Source organism: Podarcis cretensis (assembly GCF_951804945.1).
Source record: "Podarcis cretensis genome assembly, chromosome: 18".
Lineage (NCBI taxonomy): Eukaryota > Metazoa > Chordata > Lepidosauria > Squamata > Lacertidae > Podarcis > Podarcis cretensis.
Window position 1 is genome coordinate 10,091,940 of NC_137188.1, and position 24,529 is coordinate 10,116,468.

At 48.9% G+C, this 24,529-nt stretch overlaps 3 protein-coding genes across 4 annotated transcripts in view; 2 read left to right on the top strand and 1 right to left on the bottom strand.

The window, feature by feature from the left end:
• Window positions 1–590: 590 nt before the first annotated feature.
• The window catches only part of MADCAM1 (mucosal vascular addressin cell adhesion molecule 1), a 179,274-nt gene continuing 155,335 nt past the window's right edge, over window positions 591–24,529 (top strand). The window contains exons 1-5 of one of the 2 annotated variants that reach the window (XR_013834565.1): window positions 591–1,287; window positions 4,492–4,758; window positions 6,258–6,572; window positions 8,173–8,886; window positions 10,382–11,711. Coding sequence is in view for 1 of the 2 variants with exons in the window: in XM_079960757.1 (XP_079816883.1) it covers window positions 1,236–1,287; window positions 4,492–4,758; window positions 6,258–6,572; window positions 8,173–8,886; window positions 10,382–10,488 (1,455 nt within the window). In the remaining variant the exon portion in view is untranslated. Of the gene's footprint in view, window positions 1,288–4,491; window positions 4,759–6,257; window positions 6,573–8,172; window positions 8,887–10,381; window positions 12,468–24,529 lie in introns of those variants that run through there. The other variant, XM_079960757.1, reaches the window with a different exon arrangement.
• On the bottom strand, window positions 15,168–19,115 carry LOC307207145 (uncharacterized protein). Its single transcript, XM_079960903.1, has 2 exons — window positions 18,869–19,115; window positions 15,168–16,124 (listed from the first exon to the last, which is right to left on the bottom strand). Exons 1-2 carry the CDS (start codon window positions 19,012–19,014, stop codon window positions 15,395–15,397), a joined length of 876 nt encoding a protein of 291 aa, XP_079817029.1. The 5' UTR covers window positions 19,015–19,115; the 3' UTR covers window positions 15,168–15,394.
• Window positions 19,503–23,149, top strand: TPGS1 (tubulin polyglutamylase complex subunit 1). Its single transcript, XM_079960901.1, has 2 exons — window positions 19,503–19,916; window positions 22,334–23,149. The coding sequence occupies exons 1-2, from the start codon at window positions 19,561–19,563 to the stop codon at window positions 22,863–22,865; spliced, it is 888 nt and encodes a 295-aa protein (XP_079817027.1). The 5' UTR covers window positions 19,503–19,560; the 3' UTR covers window positions 22,866–23,149.

The following is a 24,529-nucleotide window of genomic DNA, read 5'->3' on the forward strand; positions in this document are numbered from 1 at the left end:
GCAAACCTAGACAGCATCTTAAAAAGCAGAGACATCATCTTGCCGACAAAGGTCTATATAGTTTTCCCAGTAGTGATGTATGGAAGTGAGAGCTGGACCACAAAGAAGGCTGATGGCCGAAGAATGGGTGCTTTTGAATTCTGGTGCTGGAGGAGACTCTTGAGAGTCCCATGGACTGCAAGAAGTTCAAACCTCTCCATTCGGAAGGAAATCAGCCCTGAGTGCTCACTGGAAGGACAGATCCTTAAGCTGAGGCTCCAAGACTTTGGCCACCTCATGAGAAGAGAAGACTCCCTGGAAAAGACCCTGATGCTGGGAAAGATGGAGGGCACAAGGAGAAGGGGACGATGGAGGACGAGATGGTGGGACAGTGATCTCAAAGCAACCAACGTGAGTTTGACCAAACTGGGGGAGGCAGTGGAAGACAGGAGTGCCTGGCGTGCTCTGGTCCAGGGGGTCACGAAGAGGCGGACACGACTAAACAACTAAACAACACCAACAAGAACAACAATAACAACAGAGGGGGCTGCCCTGAACAAATCGCTGCTCTGGAGCTAGCCCAGATCGTGGACTCTGACAGAGACACAACAAACAAACTCTTTATTTTATTTTAAGGGAGGCTAATCCTGCTGTGCGTTCAGCTTGGGAGAAAATTAGCGTTCCGAACTTCTGAATCTGAGCGACGCAGCGCCTTTAGTCAGGCTGGTTTCTCGGTGACCACATATCATGCAGAGATCCAGCAGGAAGGCTCCTTCGTTCAGGGTCGCAGTGGGATTCCCCTGGACGGCTTTCACTTGGGAAACGGCTTTTTTTGCAGTTTATTGGAACACCTCCAATAAACAGAACGGGATTCGTCTGCTGATAAGCAAAGTTGAAGAGTTAATTGCTCCTCTTCGTTCTTTGATTAAAAGGGGGAGGGAAAGTATTTCTGGAAAAAAGGCTAAATCCAGGATTCTAACATCACTCGGATTATGGGAAGAGGCAGACTGTGAGGGGTGGGTGGATATTGTTTTTTAACGCCCCCCCCCCTCGACACAGGGGTGGGCGGAGACACCCACCTTGGATTTATGAGGTGCTGGTGTCATTGAATTGCAGGCAGACTTGGAAACTGCACCAGGGCGAGAGTGCCGTGAGGAAGGAAGGAACTACATTAATTTGGAAAGAGACAGGCTGCTGCAGCTGCTGGAATAAGTCCGTGTAACTGTAGGTAGAGATATAACTCAATTGCAAAGAGCATGGCAACCATCAACTTGGGACTGCTGTTTGTATTCGTCAGGCTTGGCTGGGGTAAGTCGAATCACCTCCCCCCCTCCCAAAATGCAATTTTTACCCAGGATTAAACTGGAATTGAGTTTACAAGTAAGAAAATGTACGATAAGGAAAGTTATGTCATATGATTAGGACTGTGACATGGTCTTTTGAAACACTGATATTGGAAACTGCTACATATACCGTATTTTTCGCTCTGTAAGACGCACCAGACCACAAGATGCACCTAGTTTTGGGAGGAGGAAAACAAGAAAGAAAATATTCTGAGTCTCAGAAGCCAGAACAGCAAGAGGGATCGCTGCGCAGTGAAAGCAGTAATCCCTCTTGCTGTTCTGGCTTCTGGGACAGCTGCGCAGCCTGCATTCGCTCCATAAGACGCACACACATTTCCCCTTACTTTTTAGGAGGGCGAAAGGGAGTCTTATAGAGCAAAAAATACGGTAATTACTAAGAAATTCAGATGGGAGAGATTCGAGGAAGTCGAATACTATGTTTATGAAGATGGGTTAATTTTAATTAATTAAGTGGTAATATGCTGGATGTATCTTTTTTCTTTTTTCCCTTTTTCTTTGTTTTTATTACTGTTAATCTTTTTTTATATACTATGTTTATCTACTGAAAATAATAAATATTATTTGAAGGGAGGGGAAAATGTAATTTTTTTAAAAGAGAGAAAAATAAATAAATGCTATTCCCTCCGCCTTCCACGACCTGCCCCTTATAATACCCCACGCATCTGGCGTTATTGTAATTTATTATTACAATAATAAAAAGGAAATTTTCCCAAGACCGTCCCAACCAGAAAAAAATTGCAATGTTTTCCATCTCGACAAAATGCCATTTGCAAAAGGAAAATGTGCATTGTTTGTTTTGTTTTCCCCCATTATTATTTTTTTTAAAAAAGATGATTTCTTGCACTACTAAACAGATTTCGTTGGCTGCTTTCCTCCACATCTCACCCAAGCAAGTCGGCTCCGGGGCCTTTTAATGGAACGAGGCTGCCCAGGGGTGTTGTAGTGGCAGTGAAAGGACAAGTCGAAAAGGCGAAAAATCGCTGAAAGGATGCGAAATTCGCTTTGGGCGGGGGGAAGAAATACAAATTTATTTATTTTTCAATGCATTTTTATTCAAATTATGCAAATAAATATATCAATGTAAGTATTGAATACATAAATAAACATATCCATAAACGTATCAGTGTACATATATCTATACATAGAATTCATTTACAAAGTTTCTTATATCCCCTCCCCAAATTATACCCCCCCCCAAAAAAAGAAACAAAAAATCAAAAGATCGCAATATTTTAGGCTCTACCTAGCCTTGGACTCCCCTCCACCCATTTGGTAAGTGTCAAATAAATTCTACAGTCACGTAAATTCTACAGTCACGTACAAAAATCTTGGGGCGTCTTACAGAACCGATTGCCACTAGATGTTTGGGACATAATAATAATAATAATAATAATAATAATAATAATAATAATAATATTTATACCCCGCCCTCCCCGGCCAGAGCCGGGCTCAGGGCAGCTAACACCAGTAAAATTACAGTAAAAACATAATAGGTGGGTGGGGAGGGGACCAATTTAAAATACAGGTTAAAACGCAATTTCAAATGCAGCCTCATTTTAAAAGTAGCCCATTATGGCACTGAGCCTTCAAAGTTTCATTTTATCCTTATCTGCGAGCCACCTTGAGTGCATTTGTTGGCTCCATGTCTACGGAACACCCCGCCACAAGATGTTAACATGTCACCCCTTCAGAAATGGCTTCGAAATTGCCCTTGCAGCGCCTTTTAAATCTAAGGTACTTCTGATTAAAAAGCTGGCTTTTTAAAATAAACATATTTTTTAAAAAGTTTCATATTGCTGTTGATTTTAAGGTCTTATTCCCCCACTGCTCTTTCTTAGCTGTTTAAATAAGTGCTGGAATACTGCATTTAAAAACAAAACAAAAAAATGACATTTTAACTTTTAGAGCAGGGGTCAGCAACCTTTTTCAGCCGTGGGCCGGCGCACCGTCCCTCAGACCATATATTGAGGTCCAGCTCTGAGGGCCTTCTGGCTGTTCCCTCCCTGCGAGAAGTGAGGTTACAGGGAACCAAGCAGAGGGCCTTCTTGGTGGTGGCGCCTGCCCTGTGGAACGCCCTCCCATCAAATGTCAAGGAAATAAAAAACGATCTGACTTTTAGAAGACATCTGAAGGCAGCCCTGTTTAGGGAAGCTTTTAATGTTTGAAGTTTTATTGTGCTTTTAATATTCTGTTGGGAGCCGCCCAGAGTGGCTGGAGTGGCCCGGTCAGATAGGCAGGGTATAAGTAGTAATAAGAATAATAATAACAGAGTTAGAAACAAAAGAAACAATAATAATAATAGTACATCTGCACCATATTATCATTATTATTAGAATTAGATACTTTGAAACAAAATAATAATAATAACAGAGTTAGATCTTTTGAAACAAAAGAAATAATAATAATAATAATAATAATAATAATAATAATAATAGTACATCTGCACCATATTATTATCGTTATTGAGTTAGATCCTTTGAAACAAAATAATAATAATAATAATAATACACCGCCCTTCATCGTAAGATCTCAGGATGGTTCCCAAAGGCAACTTAGTCCCGTCCATCAACTCCAATGGGCTTACTCTGAGCAGGACTACAACCCCATGGCCCTTTCCCGTTACCAGAGGGAAAGGCTGGCAGGAAGACAGCCTTTCTTAATCGGGCTGCCTAGCGCTGTGGGTTAAACCACAGAGCCTAGGACTTGCTGATCAGAAGGTCGGCGGTTCGAATCCCCGCAATGACGGGGTGAGCTCCCGTTGCTCAGTCCCATCTCCTGCCAACCTAGCAGTTCGAAAGCACGTCGAAGTGCAAGTAGATAAATAGGTACCACTCTGGCGGGAAGGTAATCGGTGTTTTCGTGAGCTGCTCTGGTTCGCCAGAAGTGGCTTAGTCCTGCTGGCCACATGACCCGGAAGCTGTACGCCGGCTCCCTCGGCCAATAAAGCGAGATGAGCACCGCAACCCCAGAGTCGGCCACGACTGGACCTAATGGTCAGGGGTCCCTTTACCTTTACCTAGAGAGCTTGTGGCGGCAGCAGCCAGCAGGACCAATGGTCAGAGGACGGTGGGGGCTGGAGTCCAACCACAGGGGGCCCCATCCATGCCACCCTCAGCACTGACCTCTCTTCCCCCTCTGTGCCATGCAGGTCTTCCCAGTTCCGTCCTGAACGTCCACCCTCAGAAGGCACTGGTGGAACTGGGAGGCTCCATCCGGCTGACCTGCTCCACGGACTGCCCTGGCGGCAAGGTCCAGTGGGAAGGCCTGGACATTGAGCAGGGTGAAATCTTCTCCAACAAGACTCACAGCATCCTGACCATCGCCAAAGCCACCGTCAGCATGGAAGGAGCCAAGTTCTGCACAGGGCAGTGCAGGGGAACTTCTGGACAGAAGAAGGTGGATCTGCAGGTGTACTGTAAGTGCAGAGGTGGAGGCGAAGGGGGCGGCCGGGGGACCCTTCTGCATGCCAAGCGCCCGCTCCACCCCTGAGGTTGCAGCTGCCTGCAGAAGGGGCCTCATGTGGTGTCAAGGACACCTGCTTTGCATGCAGAAGGTGTTGCAGATCGAGGTGCAAACTGGGCTCACTCAGAAAGGTTTAAGGCAGCTGGTCTAGGAATCTGGACATCTCTGTCCCATCCTTTGACATTAGGCTGATAGGTGTCAATCCGAATCTGAACCATAGCTGCCAACCGTCCCTTATTTGGCGGGAAACTCCCTTATCCCAGCACCGTGTCCCGCTGCTGTCCCTTGTTGATGATGTCCCTTAAATTTCCCGGGTTTTATGCTCGCCCGGCTTGGGAGGGAAGCAGCGGCTCGGGGTCCTCCGCCACACGAGAGAGAGAGCGCGTGCGAGTTGCCGTGTCTCCGTCTCTCCCTTTTTCGCCTCGGGGCACGTCGTGAGGAGACGGGTGGCGGCGGGCAGGCAGGCAGCCCCTCTCTTGCAAGACTTCCGCCGCGCTGCCAGGGGAAGCCGGAGGCGGTGGCGGTGGCCGAAGAGGCGGCCTGAGGGAGGAGGAAGAGAAGGGGAAGGGGTGGGACGCAGAAGGGCGGCGCTTCAGCGGTTGCCGCGGTGCCGCAACCGCCTCATACCGGGCTCGCGTGCGGCATGGGCAAGAGTCAGTCTCAGTCTCTCTCTCGCTCTCTCTCTCGCTCTCTCTCCCTCCCTCTCTCTCAGGCGGGGAAGGGCCGATGGAACTCCTCGCGCCAGGACGACGGCAGCCCCGACGTGCTGCTTATCATCCCCTCCAACCAGTGCAGCATCTTAATGTAGTGATTTCCCCCTCTGCATCCCTTTCATAACTCTATTTTTATAAATCATTTCTCCATCCGTAGTTCAAATTTTTACTACAAGTTTTCTGTCAATCCTACCAATGTATGTAACTCTTTAAAATAGCTTTTCAACGAAATTATAAACTTTCCCCATTCTTTATTAAAGAGGTCGTCTTCCTGGTTTCCAATTCTGCCTGTAAACCTGGGAAACCCAGCCAGATGGGTGGGGTATAAATAAATTATTATTATTATTATTATTATTTGAAAAATTATTGATTTTCACAAAATTATAAACAAACACATGAAACAAACATAAATCATAACCTTATTAACAATTATACTTATAAACATTATTAAGTGACTTCCTCGCTTCCCCTTGGTTGAATTTCAATGCAAATCCTTTTAACGGTTCTTAAAAAATTGAACTTGAACATTAACATCCTTAGATCTTTCAATTTTGAAATTAAACATTTTAATTCATCACTTAACTTATATAAAATCCTAAACCAATTAAGTACCTGCAAGCTGTTTCCAATTGATTTAGCTGGACATATTTAACTAAGTAATCATTAAATTTAGTTTATTATTATTATTATTATTATTATTATTATTATTATTATTAACGCCCCACGGGCTGTTTTCCAGCTTTCCCCGATGCCTTGCAACTGGTCTCTGAGCCGAAGATTATGAGGACTGGTCAGCCAGCTCATCTCATCTGCTCCTTGAGCAAGGTGTACCCTCCGGGCTCCCTGACGCTGACCTGGTTCCGGGGAGAGGAGAGGCTGGAGGCTACGAAGGTGGAAGACGACATGGTGGATTTTGAGCAGCAGCTGATGTTTTATCGCTCCATCCTTGAGGTCCCGGCGGCCGCAGAGGGAGCAACCTACAAGTGCGAAGCTACTCTGGAGGTCGAGACGGACACCTTCCGCCAATCCAGGGTGGCCGTGGTGAACCCCCAAAGTAAGCTTTGACCGTGTGTGAAACCCACATGGAGACACAAGCCTAAGAGCAATGCCCCCCTCCCTGCCTTCACGCCTACTAACCCCCTGATTGCTTTAAGGTAAAGGGACCCCTGACCATTAGGTCCAGTCGTGGACCACTCTGGGGTTGTGGCGCTCATCTTGCTTTATTGGCCGAGGGAGCCGGCGTACAGCTTCCGGGTCATGTGGTCAGCAGGACTAAGCCGCTTCTGGCGAACCAGAGCAGCGCAGGGAAACGTCATTTACGTTCCCGCCGGAGCGGTACCTATTTTTCTACTTGCACTTTTGACGTGCTTTTGAACTGCTAGGTTGGCAGGAGCAGGGACCGAGCAACGGGAGCTCACCCCGTCATTGCGGGGATTCGAACCGCTGACCTTCTGATCGGCAAGTCCTAGGCTCTGTGGTTTAACCCACAGCACCACCCGCATCCCTGATTGCTTTATCCTCCCTGAATTTGTCCCATCAGATTGAGGTTGAATCCTGACAATACAGAAGTACTGTTTTGAGGGGACAGGGGGCGGGTGGGTGTGGGGGACTCCCTGGTCCTGAATGGGGTAACTGTGCCCCTGAAGGACCAGGTGCGCAGCCTGGGAGTCATTCTGGACTCACAGCTGTCCATGGAGGCGCAGGTCAATTCTGTGTCCAGGGCAGCTCCATCTGGTACGTGGGCTGAGACCCTCCCTGCCTGCAGACTGTCTCACCAGACTGATGCATGCTCTGGTTATCTTCTGCTTGGATTGCTGTCATGCGCTCTCCATGGGGCTACCTTTGAAGGTGACCCGGAAACTGCAACTAATCCAGAATGCGGCAGCTAGACTGGGGACTGGGAGCGGCCGCCGAGACCACATAACACTGGTCCTGAAAGACCTCCATTGGCTCCCAGTATGTTTCCGGGCACAACTCAAAGTGTTGGGGCTGACCTTGAAAGCCCTAAACGGCCTCAAAGGCCCAGTACACCTGAAGGAGCGTCTCCACCCCCATCATCCAGCACGGACACTGAGGTCCAGCTCCGAGGGCCTTCTGGCGGTTCCCTCACCGCGAGAAGTGAGGTTACAGGGAACCAGGCAGAGGGCCTTCTTGGTGGTGGCACCCGCCCCGTGGAACGCCCTTCCATCAGATGTCAAGGAAAGAAACAACTATCTGACTTTCAGAAGACATCTGAAGGCAGCCCTGTTTAGGGAAGTTTTTAATGTTTGATGTTTGTGTTTTTAATGTTCTGGTGGGAGCCAGCCAGAGTGGCTGGGGAGGCCCGGCCAGATGGGCAGGGTATAAGAATTTTATTATTATTATTATTATTAAAGCCCTCCTAGTTGATGGACTACAGTAGATGTTTTGCACTACGAATCCCATTAACTCTCACCTTTGGTCAGGGCTGGTGGGAGCCGTGGCTCAAAGCATTGGAGGGCACTGTGTTGGGGAAAGGTTGGCGTTGACATTAAAAATACAGCATCAGCGCTCAGCCCTTGCTGATAAAAAAGAACTGGCTCGGATTAATCAACTAAACTCTAGTTGATTAATCTGCCAGTGAAAATCTTGTGAATGCCTTTTTTTAAAAAGATGCAAAAACTTTTGGTTCGCAGCCACACAGGTGCCCAGCGCTACAGAGGAGGCCACCTTTGCTCTCGTGATGGAAAGAACAAGCCGCGTGGCTACTCAGGAGTCGGCCTTCGCCGAGCCGCCGGCGACCACCCAGGGCCTTCCCCTTCTCTCCGCCGAACCCCTGACCACAACATTGACCACATCTCCCACCCCAGAACCCCTTCCGGAAACAAGTAGCCCTTCTCCAACGAGGAATCCTGTTGCGGCGGTGCAGACGAGCTCTCAGAATTCTGGGACTGGGGCCAACACCGTGCAGGTCCCTGTCTTGACGTCGACGGAGACGCCAGCGACTTCGCAACCCCCTTGCTTGACAGATGAACCACCTACCACCGCGCCCGTCCCCGCCATGGCCAGCAGCCTCGCCACGCTCGCCGCCGAAAAGCCACGCAGCTCCTCAGCCACCACGAACCCCTCTAGAGACCCCTGCCGCCCTGTCATCACCCCTGTTCCCACCCAAGGCAGCACGGGGGGCACCCTGCGGATCACGTGCCTCGCGGCCGACTGCGGCGAAGACGTCCCGGTCCGGTGGGTGGAGACGCCTGTGGCTAAGTCCCGGTACCGCCAGGAAGAAGCCGAGGGCCGGTCCACCCTGGTTGTGGAGAGTGTCTCCCTGGAGCATCAAGGGGTCTACCGGTGTGTCGCGATAGCCAGCCAGCCCCAGATAGCCAGTTTGACCATCTCCATCGTGCCTAACGGTGAGTAGACAGGGGCTCCTTTTCCCTTCTTCAGCAGTGTCTCAAATCTGGAGGCAGGCCTCTTCAGATTTTCTAGGTCGTTTCATTCTGGCCTCTGCAAAAGCCCTGCTGTCCGTCGCGGGACAACCACCCATTGTCGCCTAGGCGGTCCTCCCCTCTTGGCCTTTTGAATCCCTAGGGTCTCTGTGTTGTTGTTGTTGTTGTTGTTTAGTCGTTTAGTCGTGTCCGCCTCTTCGTGACCCCCTGGACCAGAGCACGCCAGGCCCTCCTGTCTTCCACTGCCTCCCGCAGTTTGGTCAAACTCATGCTGGTAGCTTTGAGAACACTGTCCCACCATCTCGTCCTCTGTCGTCCCCTTCTCCTTGCGCCCTCCATCTTTCCCAACATCAGGGTCTTTTCCAGGGAGTCTTCTCTTCTCATGAGGTGGCCAAAGACTTGGAGCCTCAGCTTCAGGATCTGTCCTTCCAGTGAGCACTCAGGGCTGATTTCCTTCAGAATGGAGAGGTTTGATCTTCTTGCAGTCCATGGGACTCTCAAGAGTCTCCTCCAGCACCATAATTCAAAAGCATCCATTCTTTGGCGATCAGCCTTCTTTATGGTCCAGCTCTCACTTCCATACATCACTACTGGGAAAACCAGAGCTTTTACTATACGGACCTTTGTTGGCAAGGTGATGTCTCTGCTTTAGGGTCTCTGTACTGGCTCTGCTTTTTATTCCACTGGCTGAGTCATGTAAAAACACCAGGCAGGCCCCACAAATAAGCCACTCCCAGCTAGCTGGACCAATGTTCTGACTTGGTATAAGGTGACTTCCTATGTTCCAGAGCAGGGGTCAGCAAACTTTTTCAGCAGGTGGTTGGTCCACTGTCCCTCAGAACTTGTGGGGGGCCGGACTATATTTTTTTTTGGGGGGGGGGGAATGAACAAATTCCTATGCCCCACAAATAACCCAGAGATGCATTTTAAAGGACACATTCTACTCATGTAAAAACATGCTGATTCCCGGACCGTCCGCGGGCCGGATTGAGAAGGTGATTGGGCCGATCTGGCCCACGGACCTTAGTTTGCCCTGAGTTAGACCGTCCCTTGTGGGAGATGCGTGGCAGACTTTCTGGCATAGATTGCTACAGTGGTACCTCGGGTTACATACGCTTCAGGTTACAGACTCCACTAACCCAGAAATAGTGCTTCAAGTTAAGAACTTTGCTTCAGGATAAGAACAGAAATCGTGCTCCGGCAGCATGGCAGCAGCAGGAGGCCCCATTAGCTAAAGTGGTGATTCAGGTTAAGAACAGTTTCAGGTTAAGAACGGACCTCCGGAACGAATTAAGTACTTAACCCGAGGTACCACTGTATTTCTCAAGTGGAGGGGGGTGTTGGGGGGAGTTATTGCCTCAGCACCAGCTTCCCCATAGATTGCGCCAGGCTTCTTGCAGTTTCGGGAACCGCGGAATTGTACCGCTCACGCTGTCTCCCTTTCTGTGTCTCTCTCCAGGTATGTTCAGCACAGAAACTGCCGTCGCCATCGGAAGCACCGGCTCACTCCTAGGGGTTGTCATCACTGGTTACGTGGCCCGTCGCTTGTGGCGGCGGCGCGGCTAGGATCCGGCGGCTCTACCGACACCCACCTGTTCTGGTGCTGTTCTCTCTGCAGCAGTTACCATGTTCCCCCCCTGAATTTTTCTGGGGCGCCTCTCCCGCCAGCTGCTGCTACTAGAGAGGACCCGCAGGACGACTCAAGAGGTTTCTTTCCATGCTTCCTGGGGTCACAGAGAAGAGGCAAGACCAGCAGAGGTACCCTACTACCCCAGCGGAGGGCGGTCGACTCTCCCCACCCACCAATCCATAGCTGTCAACTTACAGATTTGAAAATAAGGGACCAGCAGCCTCGAAAATAAGGGATTTTCAAAGCACAGGTACGTTCAACTTCTGAGCCCCTCCGAGCCAAAGGCAGAAAGCCCAGCCAGCAGCCAAGCGAAGCCTCAAGCGGTGGTTCCCACAGCGCAGTAACCCGGCAAAGGGGATGCAGCAAGGAAAACCACCGTCACCTCTCCGCTGGGAAGCGCTGAGCAAAGGCGAGTCCCCAGGCAACGCAGCCGATTTGATCGGCACAAGGCATGCAAGCTCCACCCCCCCAGTCGTTCTTAGACTCCTTATTGGGTGAGCAACGCAGCCAAGCAACACAGTTGGAGCCTCCCTCCTCCCTGGCCGGCAGGGAGTGAGGGAGAGGAGCTGCTTCCTTTGAAACCCGGGAAATTTAAGGGACATCATCAATAAGGGACAGCAGCGGGACATGGCGCTGGGATAAGGGACTTTCCCACCAAATAAGGGACGCTTGACAGCTATGCACCAATCGACAGGAACAACTTCTGCCAAGACTGAAACCATACGCCGGAATCCTAAGAGGTTTAGGAGGTCATCCGAGTCTAGCTGTCCAGTCAAGCGCCGGTCCCTCCTTGACATTTTTTGAGGCCGCAACCCTAAGCACAGGTTGCTTCTGACCGCACTTGAAATTCAGTGTGTTTTGAGTTGGCCTTTTTTAGGGTCAGGGCGGTGGGCAGGAGGCAAACAGATGATCCAGAGTTTTGAACACTGCAGAAGAGACTGGATAGAAACTATCCCTAGAGGTGTGGGCCCAACATCTCCTCCATTTCTCCCTCTTTCCCAACTCTTAAACTCGAGACGTCAATAGCTGGGTATGCTGGCTGGCCAACAGACCCCCAAGCACAAATCAAATCAGGTATTTCTTTGAGGACTTTTAATTCTCAGGGACGCGGGTGGCGCTGTGGGTTAAACCACAGAGCCTAGGACTTGCTGATCAGAAGGTCGGCGGTTCGAATCCCAGTGACGGGGTGAGCTCCCGTTGCTCGGTCCCTGCTCCTGCCAACCTGGCAGTTCGAAAGCACGTCAAAGTGCAAGTAGATAAATAGGTACCACTCCGGCGGGAAGATAAATGGCGTTTCTGTGCACTATTCTGGTTCGCCAGAAGCGGCTTAGTCCTGCTGCCACATGACCCGGAAGCTGTACGCCGGCTCCCTCAGCCAATAAAGTGAGATGAGCGCCACAACCCCAGAGTTGGTCACGACTGGACCTAATGGTCAGGGGTCTCTTAACCTTTTTTTAATTGCAGCGATGACTACAGCCTTAGGCAGCCAAGCATCACAGAATCGTAGAATTGGGACACCTGTGACACGGGAATCTTTTCCTCAATGCGGGACTCGAATCCACAACCCTGTGATTAAGAGTTTCCTTCTCTACTGACTGAGTTATCCCTCAAGGCTCTTCTGGTCTTTTTTATGGAGGGCAGATGTGTCAATTTGCTAGTGATGGAACCTCCACAGTCAGGGGAAGTCTCTCTGGGCTTAAAACAGCAGAGGAAGGGGACATCGTCTGTGGACAGGGTGGGTGCCAGGCAAATCATTGCTCCCATCAAGTGAGTTCATCCAGAAATGCCTTTGTCAACGGCAGCCATATCCCTAAATAGATTGCTTTGTATATAAGCCCTATCTATTGTACATACAATTGTTGTTTTCTGTACAGATTACCACTGCTGTAATTAAATGGGGTTCTTTTCCACATCATGTCTGCATTGTGTGATCTGAACGAGCCTTAAACCTAAAGCAGCCCCATCTATCGTGGGAAGACGGGATACCTCAACTGCTTAGAGGATAGCTTCTTCTATTTCTGCGTTTCTCAATCTGTGGGTCCCCAGATGTTGTTGGACTACAACTCCCATCATCCCTGAGCTCTGGCCTTGCTAGCAAGGGGTGATGGGAGTTGTAGTTCAACAACATCTGGGGACCCACAGGTTGAGAAAGGCTGTTCTGTTTCATGGGTAGGCAAACTAAGGCCCGGGGGCCGGATCCGGCCCAATCGCCTTCTAAATCTGGCCCGTGGACGGTCTGGGAGTCAGTGTGTTTTTACATGAGTAGAATGTGTCCTTTTATTTAAAATGCATCTCTGGGTTATTTGTGGGGCCTGTTTGGTGTTTATATATTATTAGAATGGGTGTTTTTATTTAAACTGCATCTCTGTTTAAATAATAGGTTTTTCAAAATATAGTCTGGCCCCCCATAAGGTCTGAGAAACAATGGAAAGGCCCCCTGCTGAAAAAGTTTGCTGATCCCTGTAATAATAATAATAATAATAATAATAATTAATAATAATTTATTATTTATACCCCGCCCATCTGGCTGGGTTTCCCCAGCCAATCTGGGGAGCTTCCAACAAAACACTAAAATAACCTATTAAACATTTAAAACTTCCCTAAACAGGGCTGCCTTTAGATGTCTTCTAAAAGTTTGGTAGTTGTTGTTCTCTTTGACATCTGGTGGTAGGGCGTTCCACAGGGCGGGCGCCACCACCGAGAAGGCCCTCTGCCTGGTTCCCTGTAACTTGGCTTCTCGCAGGGAGGGAACCACCAGGAGGCCCTCGGAGATGGACCTCAGCGTCCGGGTAGAACGATGGGAATGGAGACGGTCCTTCAGGTATACTGGACCCCTATTTCTCAGGGGAGGGGGACTGCGCTCAGTGGCAGAACACCTGCTTTGCATCCAGAAGGCTCCAGCTCCAATCCTTGGTCCCTCCAGTTAATAGGATCAGGGAGGAGGTGGAAGGGGCAGGTGTTGGATTTGAAAGACCAGGCACTGCCAATCAGTGCTGGCTAAACGGGCAAGCGAGGTGGACCTGAAAGAAGGCAACTTTCTCATCTCGCCATCGGCTTGACCCTTCTAATCCTGGCAGCAGTTTTGAGTCCTCAAAACGAGGCAAGGGAGGAGCGCCTTCATTCGGCGAAGTTGGAATGTTTGTGAATGTTCTGTAACACCAGAATGGCCCAGCCAACACTTGGTAGGTTCCACAGGGGAAAAGCAGCAGCAGCTAGGCTACATCCAATAGGTTTTTAATCAGAATATTCGTTTGCAATCCCCATCCCAGTCCCGACATTACAAAATTAACAGGTTGCTACATTTTTTTAAAGAGTTTGAATCTACAGTGGTACCTTGGTTCTCAAACATAATCCGTTCTGGAAGTCTGTTCCAAAACCAAAGCGTTCCACAACCAAGGCGCGCTCTCCCATAGAAAGTAATGCAAAATGGATTAATTGGTTCCAGACTTTTAAAAACAACCCCTAGAACAGCAATTTAATATGAATTTTACAGCTCTTGCCATCAGAAAGTTCATCCTGGTGTTTAGACGGAATCTCTCTCTAGTTTGAAGCCATTGGTTTGGTTCTTACCCTCTGGAGCAGCAAAAAGCAAGCTTTTCTCCACCTGTCTTGTGACTATCCTGTCTCCCTTTCCCCAGGCTAAACATGCCCAGTCCCCTCAACCGTTCCTAATCAGGACTACTTTCCAGACCCTCAATCATATCGGTCGCCCTCTTCTGCACACCTTCCAACTTGTCAACATCCTTTTTAAATCGTGGCATCCAGAATGGGACAAAATATTCCAGGTGTGGTCTGACCAAGGCAGAATAGAGTGGTTCTGTGACTTCTCTTGGGACGCGGGTGGCGCTGGGGTCTAAACCACAGAGCCGATCAGAAGGCTGGCGGTTCGAATCCCGCTCCCGTTACTCGGTCCCAGCTCCTGCCCACCTAGCAGTTCGAAAGCACCTCAAAGTGCAAGTAGATAAATAGGTACCGCTCCGGTGGGAAGGTAAACGGCGTTTCCGTGCGCTGCTCTGGTTTGCCAGAGGCGGCTTAGTCATGCTGGCCACATGACCCGGAAGCTGTACGCCGGCTCCCTCGGCCAATAAAGCGAGATGAGCGCCGCAACCCCAGAGTCAGCCACGACTGGACCTAACAAACAGGGGTTCCTTTATCTTTAATTTAACATGGGGATGAGCAGCTAATAAAAGTTTGGGTTCTCTTTTGTTTGGGGCTTCCATCTTGTTCCACCTTGTGGCAAGTGGGAGTCCTGTTGCGACAGTCTTCAATAAAGACCAAGCCTACTGGCTGCTGTTTTATAATAATAAGAAGAAGAATTTATTATTTATACCCAGCCCATCTGGCTGAGTTTCCCCAGCCACTCTGGGTGGCTTCCAATCAAGTGTTAAAAACAATACAGCATTAAATATTAAAAACTTCCCTAAACAGGGCTTCCTTCAGATGTCTTTTAAAGAGAAGATAGCTGCTTATTTCCTTCACATCTGGTGGGAGGGCGTTCCACAGGGAGGGCGCCACCACCGAGAAGGCCCTCTGCCTGGTTCCCTGTAACCTCGCTTCTCACAATGAGGGAACCGCCAGAAGGCCCTCGGAGCTGGACCCCAGTGTCCGGGCTGAACGGTGGGGGTGGAGACGCTCCTTCAGGTCTACTGGACCGAGGCCATTTAGGGCTTTAAAGGTCAGCACCAACACTTTGAATTGTGCTCGGAAACCTACTGGGAGCCAATGCAGGTCTCTCAGGACCGGTGTTATGTGGTCCCGGCGGCCACTCCCAGTCCCCAGTCTGGCTGCCATTTTGCTCTGGTATTCCTGGCTGGCGTCCTTGTTTTTTTCCCAAGGGATCCCTCAGATTTCTCCGTTAACAGTGTGCACGTTCCTCATGTGCTTTAAGAGGTTGGACTTGTGGTTGAAGGCCTTGGAGCATTGCTTGCAGCTGAAGGCCGGCTGAGCCTGGTGGGTGCGCCGGTGCTGCAGGAAGGTGGACCGGTGGGCGAAGGCTTTGGCGCACTCGCCGCAGCGGTGCGGCCTCTCGCCGGTGTGCACCCGCTCGTGCTCCTTGACCGAGGCCTCCCACTTGAAGCGCCGGGCGCAGTGCGCACAGGCGAAGGGCTTCTCCTGCGTGTGGATGCGCAAGTGCTTCACCAGGCAAGACGTGCGCTTGAAGCGCTTGGCGCACAAGTGGCAGGGGAAGGGAGCCTCGTCCGAGTGCACCTTGCCATGCTTGTCCAGGTCGGCCCGCAGCTTGAAGCGCTTCCCGCAGGTCCGGCAGCGGAAGGGCCGCTTGGCCGAGTGCACCAAACGGTGTTTGATGAGGTCAGCGCATCGGGTGAAGGTTTTGGCGCAGCGCTTGCATTGGTAGGGTCGCTCGCCCGTGTGGATGCGCTGATGCTCGCGGAAGTTCGTCAGGTACTTGATGTCCTTCTCGCAGACGGTGCAGCGGAAGACGTCCACGCCGGCGGGAGCGGAGGGGGCCTGGGGGCGCCTCAGCTTGCCCGACCGGACCGTCACCTTCTTCCTCTTCTTCCGGGGGCGGGTTTTAGGAGGGGCGCGTCCGGCATCCATGGGTTCCAGGCACCTGGCAAAGATGGAGCAGAGGATGGTGGGGTAGATTTATTTACAGTGGTGCCTCGCAAGACGAAATTAATTCGTTCCGCGAGATTTTTCGACTTGCGATTTTTTCGTCTTGCGAAGCACGGACTTTGGAAAAGCTTCAAAAAGCACCAAAGTCTTCAAAAACCTCAAAAAAGGCTACCACACCGCGTGCTATGAGTTGCTCCTCGAAGTGAATGCACGGTTTTAAGAAAAAGGAAACAAACTTGAAAGACGTTTTCGTCTTGCGAAGCAAGCCCAGAGGGAAATCCGTCTTGCGAAGCAACTCAAAAAATGAAAAACCCTTTCGTTTTGCGACTTTTTCGTCTTCCGAGGCATTCGTCTTGCGAGGTACCACTGTATTCATTTCATAAAAGGCATACACTGATTTATTGGAAAAGGAAAAGAAAGATTACTGGGAAATGATACTACAGTGGTACCTCGAGTTACAGACGCTCCAGGTTACGGACTCCGCTAACCCAGAAATAGTACCTTGGATTAAGAACTTTGCTTCAGGATGAGAACAGAAATTGTGCGGCGGCAGCTGGAGGCCCCATTAGCTAAAGTGGTGCTTCAGGTTAAAAACAGTTTCAGGTTAAGAACAGACCCCCAGAACGAATTAAGTACAGTGGTGCCTCGCAAGACGAAATTAATCCGTTCCGTGAGGCTTTATAGCGGTTTTTTTTGTCTTGCGAAGCAAGCCCATTGACAGCTTAGCGGATTAGCGCTATTAGCGGTTTAGCGGCTTTTAGCGATCAGCTGTTAAGCGGCTTATCAGCGGATCAGCTTATAAGCGGCTTAGGAAAAGGGGGGGGAAGGGGAAAAAAACCCGCAGGAACTCGCAAGACATTTTCGTCTTGCGAAGCAAGCCCATAGGGAAATTTGTTTTGCGAAGCGCCTCCAAAACGGAAAACCCTTTCGTCTAGCGGGTTTTCCGTCTTGCGAGGCATTCGTCTTGCGGGGCACCACTGTACTTAACGCGAGGTACCAGTGTATTCAGTTCATAAAAGGCATACACTGATTTACTGGAAAAGGAAAAGAAAGATTACTGGGAAATTATACTAGATTCAAGTAGGTAGCTGTGTTGGTCTGCTGTTATGATAAGCAAACTAGGGCCCAGGGGCCGGATCCGGCCCAATCGCCCTCTAAATGCGACCCCCTGGTGGTCCAGGAATCAGCGTGTTTTTACATGAGTAGAATGTGTGCTTTTATTTAAAATGCATCTCTGGGTTATTTGTGGGGCACAGGAATTTGTTCCTTCTTCTCCAATATAGTCCGGCCCCCCACAAGGTCTGAGGGACAGTGGACCGGCCCCCTGCTGAAAAAGTTTGCTGACCCCCTGGTAGTCAAAATAAACTAAAACTATTCTTTAAAAAGTTAGTTAAAAAGACCTTAAAACTCCCTTAAAAGAATCAAGTATTCAAAAAAGTTATATGATCTAAGTATTTCAAAGAATCCTTCCCAAAGAATTTTATAATTATAATTATAAAATTAGAGACCAACCGAGTAGTTTTAGGTATAAGCTTTCGTGTTTGGTACAGGCTTCCAAATGGAGTGTGTTGTTTGTGTCTGTGTGTACCCCAGGCGTTCTACTTTTAGTGCCACTTCTTGATTTAATCCTCCGGACCCAAGCTTTGCAGTTTTGATTCTTTATTTCTCTGTCCGTTTTGAATGGGGGTGGGGGGAAGGAACCAGAAGCAAACATATAAATAAACACAGGCACGTGCACCCAAGAGACAGAGTTGGTCCTGGTTATAGCATCTAGATCAAGGGAAGTAATAGTGCCACTGTATTCTGCTCTGGTCAGACCTCACCTGGAGTACTGTGTCCAGTTCTGGGCACCACAGTTCAAGAAGGACACGGACAAACTGGAACGTGTCCAGAGGAGGGCAACCAAAATGGTCAAAGGCCTGGAAACGATGCCTTATGAGGAACGGCTAAGGGAGCTGGGGATGTTTAGCCTGGAGAAGAGGAGGTTAAGGGGTGATAGGATAGCCATGTTCAAATATATAAAAGGATGTCACATAGAGGAGGGAGAAAGGTTGTTTTCTGCTGCTCCAGAGAAGCGGACACGGAGCAATGGTTCCAAACTACAAGAAAGAAGATTCCACCTAAACATTAGGAAGAACTTCCTGACAGTAAGAGCTGTTCGACAGTGGAATTTGCTGCCAAGGAGTGTGGTGGAGTCTCCTTCTTTGGAGGTCTTTAAGCAGAGGCTTGACAACCATATGTCAGGAGTGCTCTGATGGTGTTTCCTGCTTGGCAGGGGGTTGGACTCGATGGCCCTTGTGGTCTCTTCCAACTCTAGGATTCTAGGATTCTATGGTTTCTCTGCCCCCACGCCCCCCTGCAAGCTGGTTTTGCAACCAGGCTGAAAATTTAAATAAATTCTGGGGGGCGGGCAAAAAACAACACCACACAGGCTGATTAGCAACCCGCACCCTTATTGATAAATAAACAAATATCATGCAGTGAGCATTGCAAAGCCCTTAATAGCTTTAAATTGTATTTTAATCAACTTGTTTTTATTATTGGTTGAGCCCGGTCTTGGCTGGGGAGGGCGAGGTATAAATTAAAAAATATTATTATTATTATTATTATTATTATTATTATTATTATTATTATTATTATTATTATTATTATTATTGTCCTTAATAGCTTTGCAATGCTATTAGCCCCCCCCCCCCCAAAAAAAAACCCACCATGCAATCTCACTTTATGCAAACTTACTGAGCTCCAGCAAGAGGGGGCTGGGGGTCAAACTGCCCACGCAAGCAGATAAAACTCCCCAAGTCACAGCTCAGCCGGTACACTAAGAGAGACAGCAACAAAACCTGCTTTTTCAGGCATAGTAAGGGTAAAGTCACGCTGCCCATACTAAAGATGGCTGCCTTCGCCTCACCCCCGCCCAAACAGCACGCCTTATTCGCCCCGCGAGTTGGCGCAGCGCTCTGATTGGCTGCTGCTCCAACTCTCGCGACACTTCCGCTATCCTGACGGAGCCCCGGCAGTTTCGACGGAAATGGAGTGCCATAGAGCAGGAAGGGATTGACTGGCCGAGGGGGGGGGAAACACACACACTCGAATAACTATGATTTTTTTAATAAAAAAAATAATACTGGATATCTATCATCGATATGTTCGACGCAAAGCAGCGCTGCCTTATGCCTTAGCAACTTTATGGTAGAGCGCGGCCTATACTTCCGGTAATGATGGAGGGCGACGCTCTAGCCATTTCCCTCTTCATGGTGGAAGCTGGGTTAAAAACAAGAACGGCGGCCGCCTCAGCGTCTCCTCTTCCCCCGCTGGCTTTTGATTGGTTGCCCGTCGCAAGAGCGCGAGGCGCGGCCCTCACCCAAAATGGCCGACGCGCGGCCCTCACCCAAGATGGCGGCCGTCGCTAAGCGGCGCCCTCAGACAAAATGGCGGCCAGCGAGAAGCGGCGCTCGGCGGCGGCGGCGGCAGCCGGGAGCGACCCGGTCCGGCCGTCCCTTCCCTCGAACGGCGCCCCGTCGGAGAGCGAGGCGGAGTTCCTCCTGCAGGCCGGCGTGAGCGACATGGTCCGCGAGGCCCTGCTGAAGGTGCTGGAGGCGCGGCCTGAGGAGCCCGTCGGCTTCCTGGCCGGCTACTTCGAGAGGCTGGCGCAGGGCGGCCCTGAGGAGGCGGAGGCGGGAGAGGCCTTGTCGGCGGCCGACGGCGGCGGGGAGCCCCGGGGGCTGTTGCGGGGGCGCCTCGGACGGGCCTTGTGGTACCTGAGCCTGGCTCACCACTCCCACAGGTGCGGCAGGTGGGAAGGGAGGCCGGGGCGGGAAAAACTACAGCGCCCAGAATGCACCGCGGCAAGATTCGGGGCTCTTTCGCTGTGCTTTGGCGCGCGGGGCCTCCTGGGACATGAAGTCTTCCCCCACTTACCGTTTTTTCAGAGGAGAAGCGAATTATTGTTGTTAGCTGCCCTGAGCCCGGCTTCCGGGATATAAATAAAAATGTATTATTATTTATTATTATTATTATAATTAGTAAGAGTGAACGCTTGAATTTTTTTTTCAATTTTTTTTAATTGGTTTTCACAACATAAGCAAACAAACACATAAGACAAACAAACATAAATCATAGCCTCATTGAAAATTACACTTATTTACATTGTTAGGTGACTTCCTCGCTTCCCCTTGGTTGAATTTCATTGCACATCCTTTTAACGCTTTTCCAAATCACAGTTCTTGTAAAATTTAACTTAAACATTAACATCCTTAGATCTTCACATTTTGAACTTAAACATATTAATTCAACACTTAACATAAATAAAATCCTAAGCCAATTAAATGTCGGCAAGCTGTTTTCAGTTAATTTAACTTAACATATTTAACTAAGTAATCATTAAATTTAATCCACTCTTCCTGATACTGCTCCTCCTTCTGGTCATGGACTCTTCCAGTTAGGTCGGGTAGCTCCGAAAAATCCATCATCTTCATCTGCCATTCTTCTATCAACCCCCCACCCCCTTTTTTCAGAGGAGAAGCGAAATAGGAAGAGAGAACGCTTTAAAAACAAATTATTTTTTTAAAAAAACAAGTTATTTTATAGCTGATGTACAATTCCCTTCGTTCCATGCAGTGCTTTTTATATATTGGGTTCAGTTGAGGGGATTTGTTTATTTATTGATCTTTCCTTTTCATTGCATTTATTTTTCTAAAAAAAAAAATTATTCTGTTATTTCCTCCATGGACCACAAGAATTTTGGAATTGTTAAATTCTGCAAATGGGTTGCCTGAGTGTCAAAATGACTAGGTGGGAAATAATCATGTTGTTGTTGTTGAGTCGTTTAGTCATGTCCGACTCTTCAGGACCCCCATGGACCAGAGCACCCCAGGCACTCCTGTCTTCCACTGCCTCCCGCAGTTTGGTCAAACTCATGCTGGTAGCTGTCCCACCATCTCGTCCTCTGTCGTCCCCTTCTCCTTGTGCCCTCAATCTTTCCCAGCATCAGGGTCTTCTCTTCTCATGAGGTGGCCAAAGTCTTGGAGCCTCAGCTTCAGGATCTGTCCTTCCAGTGAGCACTCAGGGCTGATCTCCTTCAGAATGGAGAGGTTTGTGGCATACAAAAATATTTTTGTATGCCACAACTGCTGCTCGTATTTTGTTAGCTAAAAAGTGGAAAACCCAAGAATTACCAACAGTAGAAGAATGGCAGATGAAGATGATGGACTTTTCGGAGCTAGCCAACCTAACCGGAAGAGTCCGCGACCAGGAGGAGGAGGAATATTAGGAAGAATGGAATAAATTTAATGATTATTTAATTTGTTAAGTTAAACTAACCAGAAGTTTAGTTTATTTAATTTGTTAAGTTAAACTAACCAGAAGTTTAATTTGTTAAGTTAAACTAACCAGAAATAGCCTGCAGATACTTAATGAGCTTAGGATTTTATTTATGTTAAGTGATAAATTAATATGTTTAACTCTATAAGGAGAAGTTTTAAGGATATTAATGTTTAAGTTAAATTTCAAAAAAAATGGGATTTGGAAAAACAAGGACATACAATGAAATTCAACCAAGGGGAAGCGAGGAAGTCATTAACAAAGTTAATAACTGTAATTTTCAATACGGCTATGATTTATGTTTGTTATTTTTGTTTGTCTTGTGTGTGTGTTTATTTGTTTGTTTGTTTATAACATTGTAAAAACCAATAAAAAATTTGAAAAAAAGAAAAGAATGGAGAGGTTTGATCTTCTTGCAGTCCATGGAACTCATACCGTGGTCAAAATTTCCTTACCGTAGCCAGATTATTCTCTTGCTCGATATCACATAGGGTGCCGTCTACAGTGGTGCCTCGCAAGACGAAATTAATCCGTTCCGTGAGGCTCTTCGTATAGCGGTTTTTCCGTCTTGCGAAGCAAGCCCATTGACAGCTTAGCGGATTAGCGCTATTGGCGGTTTAGCGGCTTTTAGCGGATCAGCTGATAAGCGGCTTAGGGCTTAGGAAAAGGGGGGGAAAGGGGGGGAAACCCCGCAGGAACTCGCAAGACATTTTCGTCTTGCGAAGCAAGCCCATAGGGAAATTCGTTTTGTGAAGCGCCTCCAAAACGGAAAACCCTTTCGTCTAGCGGGTTTTCCGTCTTGCGAGGCGTTCGTCTTGCGGGGCACCACTGTAGTTAAATTGTCTGCTTTACCAGTGATCTGTTTTATGTTCCTTCCCGTAGGATGGCCTTTAACAACAACGTCAGTGTGGCCTATGATTCTCTGTCCGCCGCCGGCAGGCGCAAGAAGCCCGGAGTCAGCGGGAAGCTCTACAGCGAGCTGCTAAGACTGATGTGCCAAGACAAGGGGACCCCAGAAGACATCGCTCTGCCCCTGCTGAGTAAGGTCTCCTGCCGAGACCACGAGGCGGTGCCCTTTGACATCTTCCGCTATGGGGTCCTCACCTGCCTGGTTCTCCTCGAATTCCTGGCCAAGGCAGACTTGCTTTTCAATGTACTGGGCGGCGGCTCGGGGGCAGTGGACAAACGAGTCTGTGCGGTGGTCCTTGGGACCCTGGAAGATGCCCTTTGCCCCGCCGAGGTCGCGGCCCCCATCCGCTTCCTGGAGGCCGGGTCCAAGCTGGGGCCAGATTGCTTGGCTTCGGCCATGGACAAAGCTCTGGCCGAGCGGAAACCCAGCGTGGCTATGAAGAAAGAGGAGTTCCTCCAGAGAGCCTCGTCCATCTTCGTGGCGAGAGTGAAACCTGTCGAATGAGCTCTGAAGTGGGGTTTGTGTTTGTGTGCTTCGTCTGGTTCCCTGATCACCAACCTGGCTGTTCATCTAGGATGCAGAGACAATGCCTACTTCTTGTTTTGGGCCGGCGATGGAGAGAGATCGAAACGGAGCAACAATTTACTGACTTCGCTTTCTGAGGTTCAGTAGAGCTGCATGACTGATGTCCGAAACTGCTGCTCTTTTGTTGAGTAAATCTCATGTCAAACACTGGAAAGGTTTGACGGATGATGGAGATATTTAAATTGGGTTATTTATATTGCAAATTGTCTCAGATTTCTTTCTTCTTTTATTACACCACACAAGTCATTGCGCCAGTCCACACCTTTTATGGGTGTGCCCAGAATGTGGTCCCAGCTGCCCACATTCCCCAGTCAGATTTTGGAAATCTGCACACAAGACCAGTGTTTTTTTACTGTGCTTTTTTTGCTCTCAATGCTGAACTGTGTTCTAAGATCAGCTGTGTCCCGAGCTTAGACTTTTTAGGTTTATTTATTATTTCAGAACATAATACAGTGGTACCTCTGGTTGCGAACGGGATCCGTTCCGGAGCCCCGTTCACAATATGAGCAGAATGCAATCTGTGCTTGCGCGGGTCGTGATCCACCGCTTCTGCACATGCGCGTGACGTCATTTTGAGCGTCTGCACATGCGCGAGCAGCGAAACCCGGAAGTAACTCTTTCCGGTACTTCCAGGTTGCCGTGGAACGCAACCTGAAAAGATTTAACCTGAAGCAAGTGTAACAAGAGGTAATGACTGTACATCGCTTGGTTGTTTAAAATAAACCACAAAAAACTCAAAAGCGGTTTTTGAAAGGAATTAAACAATACAATTTTCAGCCAAAAGGAAAAAAAAGAAACAGCTTAGAAAACCGCAATTTAAAACATTCAAAAAATTGGGAATAAACTAAAAGCAGGTTAGAACACACTTCAGCATTCTAGAAATATGGACGGGATTGTCTTAACAAAAGTGTTTTTAACCCACACCGAAAATAATGCAGTGATGGTGCCTGAGATCAACAGGCAGGGAATTTCAAAGTGTAGGTCATGCTGCTTTTTTTACAAATGCACTTTGGAACTCCCTGCCTATTGATGTCAAGCAAGTACCTTCACTGTACTCTTTTCGGCACCTGCCTGGTGCTCAGGCCTATTTCCAGGCTACATTTCCACACACACTTTGCCTTACTCGGATGCATAGCTGTCAACCGTCCCTTATTTGGCGGGAAACTCCCTTTTCCCTGCTGTCCCTTATGGATGATGTCCCTTAAATTTCCCGGGTTTCAAAGGAAGTAGCTCCTCTCCCTCCCTCCCTCCCTGCCGGCCAGGGAGGAGGGAGGCTCCAACTGTGTTGCCTGGCTGCGTTGCTCACCCAATAAGGAGTCTTAAGGACGACTGGGGTGTGGAGCTTGCATGCCTTGTGCCGATCAAATCGGCCGCATTGCCTGGGGACTCGCCTTTGCTCAGCACTTCCCAGCGGAGAGGGGACGGTGTTTTCCCTTGCTGCATCCCCTTTGCCGGGTTGCTGCGCTGTGGGAACCACCACTTGAGGCTTCATTTGGCTGCTGGTTGACTAAAATCCCTTATTTTGGCTGCTGATCCCTTATTTTGGAGGCTGCTGGTCCCTTATTTTCATATCTGTAAGTTGA

Bases quoted from the DNA above. Each gene is read 5' to 3' on its own strand.
- LOC307207145 (XM_079960903.1), bottom strand. From the start codon at position 19,014: ATGGGCAGCGTGACTTTACCCTTACTATGCCTGAAAAAGCAGGTTTTG. The intron at 16,125-18,868 runs GTAAGTTTGCAT...CATCTTTGCCAG, and splicing joins CCCCCTCTTGCTGGAGCTCA to GTGCCTGGAACCCATGGATG.
- TPGS1 (XM_079960901.1), top strand. From the start codon at position 19,561: ATGGCGGCCAGCGAGAAGCGGCGCTCGGCGGCGGCGGCGGCAGCCGGG. The intron at 19,917-22,333 runs GTGCGGCAGGTG...TCCTTCCCGTAG, and splicing joins CTGGCTCACCACTCCCACAG to GATGGCCTTTAACAACAACG.